The 5,406-nt window shown below is 62.0% G+C and overlaps 2 protein-coding genes and 1 pseudogene across 4 annotated transcripts in view; 1 reads left to right on the forward strand and 2 right to left on the reverse strand.

Annotated features, from left to right (window-relative positions):
• On the forward strand, positions 1 to 2,622 carry IZUMO4 (IZUMO family member 4). Of its 2 annotated transcripts, XM_011964045.1 has the most exons (10): positions 5 to 221; positions 310 to 390; positions 481 to 552; positions 984 to 1,010; positions 1,105 to 1,180; positions 1,344 to 1,391; positions 1,493 to 1,507; positions 1,816 to 1,833; positions 1,999 to 2,052; positions 2,287 to 2,622. In XM_011964045.1, the coding sequence occupies exons 1-10, from the start codon at positions 5 to 7 to the stop codon at positions 2,375 to 2,377; spliced, it is 699 nt and encodes a 232-aa protein (XP_011819435.1). In that variant the 3' UTR covers positions 2,378 to 2,622. The 2 variants fall into 2 exon arrangements, with proteins under 2 accessions (XP_011819436.1, XP_011819435.1); XM_011964046.1 differs by lacking the exon at positions 1,999 to 2,052 and having other exon boundaries at positions 1 to 221.
• A 1,411-nt stretch (positions 2,623 to 4,033) lies between these two features.
• LOC105527640 lies at positions 4,034 to 4,909 on the reverse strand (annotated as a pseudogene). The gene has a single exon (XR_001004254.1). The product of XR_001004254.1 is annotated as an uncharacterized LOC105527640 (transcript).
• AP3D1 (adaptor-related protein complex 3, delta 1 subunit) overlaps positions 4,034 to 5,406 on the reverse strand; it is a 42,805-nt gene continuing 41,432 nt past the window's right edge. Inside the window, exon 30 of the mRNA XM_011964047.1 lies at positions 4,034 to 5,307. Coding sequence (XP_011819437.1) covers positions 5,212 to 5,307 — 96 coding nt within the window. The 3' untranslated portion in view covers positions 4,034 to 5,211. The remainder of the gene's footprint in view (positions 5,308 to 5,406) is intronic.

Consider the following 5,406-nt stretch of genomic DNA (forward strand, 5'->3'; position numbering starts at 1 on the left):
GGGCATGGCGCTGCTGCTGTGCCTGGTGGGCGTGACGGCGGCGCTGGCCCACGGCTGTCTGCACTGCCACAGCAAGTTCTCCGAGAAGTTCTCCTTCTACCGCCACCATGTGAACCTCAAGTCCTGGTGGGTGGGCGACATCCCCGTGTCAGGGGCGCTGCTCACCGACTGGAGCGACGACACGATGAAGGAGCTGCACCTGGCCATCCCCGCCGAGATCAGTGAGTGCCTGAGTCCAGCCCAGTCCCGACTACCCCCCAGCGAGACCCCCGGGCAGGCCGGTCACCTGGCTGCTTCTCCTGCCCGCAGCCCGGGAGAAGCTGGACCAAGTGGCGACAGCAGTGTACCAGAGAATGGATCAGCTGTACCAGGGGAAGATGTACTTCCCGGGTAAGGGGCGCGAAACCGAGGCGGGGCCCGCCCACCCCAGGCACCCCGCCCACCGCCTGAGCCTGACCTCCTCCTGCTTGGACTCCTCAGAGTATTTCCCCAACGAGCTGCGGAACATCTTCCGGGAGCAGGTGCACCTCATCCAGAACGCCATCATTGAAAGTGAGCAAATCAGGCTTCAGGGGAGGGAGGTGTTGCCCGGAGCCTCGGAGACCCACGGGGCTTGGCTGAGGCTGGAGCGATGTGAACAGGGCACCTGGCACCGGGCAGCTGGGGAGGAGGGCGGCTCCCCAGGGAGGGACCCAGCCCAGCCCCTGAAGGATCAATGCCATCACCCCGCGCGGACCTCCCCTAAGTAGCCCCCGGAGGCGCTGGGAGTATCGCCACGCCCTCTCCCGGAGTTTTCTCCATCCCATACTGGGGGTCACCTTGGGGACCCCTTCCCTCCGGGCCATGGACACACATATATGAAAACCAGGTGAGCCTGGGCCCCAGTGGCAAGGGACAGGCCCCGAGGCTTGGCGGATCGGGAGGAGGCAGGACTGGGGACAAGGCTGGGCCTGGTAAGATGGCGCTGTCCTGCCCTCCCACAGGCCGCCTCGACTGTCAGCGCCGCTGCGGTAAGCGAGGCTCCGTCCAGGCTGAGGGGCGCGCTGGCGGCAGCTCGGGGCCCTGGAGGCCGAGGGGAGCCCTGGCGGCTGTCGTGTGTTTCAGGCATCTTCCAGTACGAGACCATCTCCTGCAACAACTGCACAGACTCGCACGTCGCCTGCTTTGGCTATAACTGCGAGTAAGGCTCAGGCATCACACTCACCCCTGCCAGGGCCCTACTGTCCCTGGGGTCCCAGGCTCTCCTTGGAGGGGGTTCCCCACCTTCCACCTGGCCCTCGTCATCAGGGTAGGGTGGGGTCGAGGGTTCAGGGGCGCACCACTTCCAAGCCCATGTCCCATAGGTCCTCGGAGCAGTGGGAGTCAGCTGTCCAGGGCCTGCTGAACTACATGTGAGTGGGGTCTTCGGGCTGCAGCAAGCTTACCTGGGCCTGGGAGGGAACACTGGCCGTGGTGACTCGGCCTCCTGAGTCCAAACCCACTGTCCTTGTAGAAATAACTGGCACAAGTAAGTCTTCCCCTCAAACCGACACAGGTAGTGTGCGTGTGTGAGCACCTCGTGGGTGAGTATGTATGGGGCACAGGCTGGCTCCCTCAGCTCCCACGTCCAACCCAGCTCTGCGCAGGAGGTGGCCGCAGTCCCTTTCACCCTCAAAGGTCTCTGACCCTTAGCTGGAGGGGGGCATCCTGCCTAAAGGGGCCCCATAGGATCTGGTTCCACCCCTGCCCCAGGTCTGTGGTCAGAGCCTGGGAGGGTTCCCTGCGATGGTTAGGGGCGACCCATGGAGGAGCTGACTGCCCCATATTGCCTTTCAGACAGGATGTGAGCATGAGGTAAGGCTGCCTTGACCTGGCCTTCGGGGGAAGGGGGTAAAGGGAGGGGGAGCTGGGGGGTCCTTTAGGTCAGTGGGGGTCCCACAGGTGGGGCTCTCCCTATACCTGGGACACCTGCTGGATGTCACCTCTGCAACCACACCCATGTGGTGGTTTCATGAACCAACTACGCTCCTCCTCCTCCTCCTGGCCTGGGACACACAGAGCCACCCCAGCCTTGTGAGTGACCTAGAGAAGGGAGGCCTCGGGAGAAGGGGTGCTCCTAAGCACTGCGTGCCGCGGCCCCCACACCCTTCTGAAATCCCAGGCATGCGGGTGTCGTGGATGTGGCCACACACAGGACCACACATCCCAGCGGGGAGGAGAGACCTGGGGCCCCCCAGCAAAGACCCCCAGGGAGGGAGGCAGGGGGTGGGGGACATGGAGAGCTGAGGCAGCCTCGTCTTCCCACAGCCTGGTATCGCCAGCCTTCAGGTGTCTGGAGCCCCCACACCTGGCCAACCTGACCTTGGAAGATGCTGCCGAGTGTCTCAAGCAGCACTGACAGCAGCCGGGCCCGCCCCAGCTCAACGTGGGGCCAGGACTCAGCTGGACAGCCCCCGCCTGTCCCTCTGGAGCTGGGTTGCTCCTGCCTCAGGACCCCCCCTCCAACCCCAAACAGAGCCTGAGCTGGCCAGGGCCAGGAGGGCGGGAGGGAGGGAGCGGGGGTGGGCTGTGTACAGCGTCAGTGCCTGGGCAGGTCTGCAGAGCTGCGAGACGTGATGATTAAAGTCCCTGATGTTTCTCTTTGCAGAAGAGTTCTTGTCGGGGCAGGGGGAAGCCTCTTGGGGCTGGAGGTGGGCTTCTGGGGAGGCCTAAAAGTCCCAGAGAGAGCAGGGCAGGTCCTGGCCTCAGGTCCACAGCCATGGGGGACCAACTCGGAGCCACACTCACAGGGCCTCAGGGAGTGTCCCCGGGCTCCTAGATGTGGGGCTGTGGCCCACCTGAGCACACACAGGTAGGCTCACACAAGCCCAGAGCACCTGGGTTCTTCCACCCAAAGTGAGGCCACAGTATGGTCGAGACCAGGGCCAGCACTAGTGCGTTTAGGTGTTGTGGTCACTCACATCAGACCCGAGCCAAGGAACGCAGGAACTGTGGCTGTCTCCAGTCATCTCTGTGGCAGCAACAGGTGTGGCATGATGGCCAGAGCCGGGGCCACGACTGCCTGACCCTGGCCGACTGGTCCTGAGACACAGGAGGGAGGGACTTGTGTTCCATCTGTGCAGTGGTGCAGCTCCAAGTCCCATTCTCACTCGGGCGACCTCAGCCCGGTGGTCTCCTCGCTTCCTGCCGGTCTCCTCACTTCCTCGAGTGTCCCTTTGATCCAGCATTGGGGCGGCTGTAGGACACCGGCGAGAACATCCCTGAGCATACTGATGCTGCCAGCATGGGCGCCACGCACTGTTCTGCGGCTGCCTCAGGCTTCTGTCACGGGAGGGGCGCATGGGCACATTCGCCGTCAGGAACGGCGTGTGGGAAGGTGGCCGAGCGCCTCCCAGGCTCCGTGGGACGTGGGAGCCACACGCGTGTCAGGGGAGAACGTGGTAGTGGCCACTGAGGACAGCGTCCGGAGTCCTGGCTGTGAAGGATGCTTCTTTGAGGCTGGCGAGTGTATTTAAGTAACAGGAAAGAGGCTTGCGGCAGGTGCTTTCAAGGCATGGTTTTCTATAAAGGACGCTGGTGTGGGCCGGGGCTGGGGTCCCGTCTGTGCTGCTCTGCGCCCCCTGCCACCAAATGCCTGCCACCACGGGCGCGTCTTGGGTTAGAGTTGGCAGCAGCTTCACTGACCCAGCATCACCTTGCTCGAGGCTCCCATCTTCAAGGTGTGAGGCTGGTGTAAAAGGAGGCAAATTCACCCAGGGGCGGGGCGGCTGCTCTTCCGCAGCTCTCAATTCTGGATCTGTCCCTGCCCTGAGGGGCTCCTGCGGAAGGGGAGGGAAGGCGGGCACCTGCTCCCCTGCACAGCCCTGGGTGGAGATGCTGGGAACCGAGGCCTTCACGGGGTGGGGGATTCCCTGGTCTGTGCCTGCCCGAGCCCCAGGCCTGGATGGGGCTGGGGACGGAGGCCACCTCCCAAGGGACCATGAGCTGAGGCGCAGAGGCTCCAACCCTGCGGCGCCGCATGACCAGGTCAGGCAGAAGACCCCATGTGGAAATGCCTGTTTTACAACTTTATTGGATCATCTTGACACAAAATCATGACAGCAGCGTGATATGTCTCTCTCTTCTTTATACGGGAATGTCGATAGCAAATAAATTCTTATGTAACACATCATATAATTTCAAATCCTAGAATCACTGCACAGGATTCTGTAATAGATTACATGCTAAAGTGACAGTTCTCATCAAAAGGAAAAGATAAAATGTCATTATCTCTGAGGAAGAGTCAGTCCTGTGCCCACGCTGGCCGTGGGGATTGAGCGGAGTCCCCTTGCCCTGCCTGGTGGGGGCTCTCACAGGTCCTGCCCAAGGGCACTGGGCACACTCCTGCAACACAGAAGAACAGCCCAGGTCGGGTGCTTCCAGGCCCTGCCCGGGCCTTCCTAACAGTGCTGGGAAGGACGTGGGGAAACCTTGGTGCGCACAGTGGCAAGCAGGGGACGCGACCACACACCCCCACCCCAAACCTAAGCCCGTCGAGATGCACTTCTGCTGACTGGGAATAATGGTGGCAGAGGCCTCATCCGCCCGGTCCATGGTTCTGACTGCAACCTCTCTTCCGCGTCCCTGGCCCCTCCCTGCCCACAGCCTGGCTGGCGCGTGGCCTGGGATCCCAGGGCCCAGCCACCAGCCCACGAGCACACTGACGATGGACAACGCCCAGCAAGACCGCTTTCCCACTGTGGGTTCTGGGAGAGAAAACCTTGGCGACAGCGGCCCTTCCTTGCCCTCTCCCGGACGCCACAGTCAGGACCTTTGGGACAAAACCAGGTGACCCTAGAGGAGGCCACGTCAGCCCCGCCCTGTCCACCAAGTGCCCCTCATGTGGTGCCCATCGGGCCCTGGCCCAGGACAGGAGCCCCTAAAGCCACATTCAAGGACTCGGCCTCCAGCATGGGGCAGGGCACAGACCCAGGTGGGGGAGTCCCTTGCTGGTTTGGGGACGTGAAGGGGGCTTCTTGCCAAAGAGAGTGGGAAGAGTCACAGTAAAAAAAGGATGGTCGGATAATTCAACGCAACGTACGACCTCGGACGTCTACACGGCGGGCGGACAACATGGAGTTAAATTAACACTCAGGCTTGCGTACAGTACACACGACCGAGGAGAGGCGAGACACGTCAGGGCTGCAGTCCCTGGGTGCGTGCTCCGCGGCGGGGCGGGGCTCGAGGCAGCTCTTAACACTTGGCCAGCGTCGCCTTCATCTCTTCTAACAAGTTGCTCAGCAGCGTGGAGTCACTGCACTTCCCGTCGACCGAGACAGAGTTCTCACCCTGTGTAAGGAAAAAGATTGATATTTTTTTTTTTTTTGAGACGGAGTGTCTCTCTGTCACCCAGGCTGGAGTGCTGTGGCCGGATCTCAGCTCACTACA

This window comes from Colobus angolensis, unplaced genomic scaffold (assembly GCF_000951035.1).
Source record: "Colobus angolensis palliatus isolate OR3802 unplaced genomic scaffold, Cang.pa_1.0 Scaffold64, whole genome shotgun sequence".
Taxonomy (NCBI): Eukaryota; Metazoa; Chordata; class Mammalia; order Primates; family Cercopithecidae; genus Colobus; species Colobus angolensis.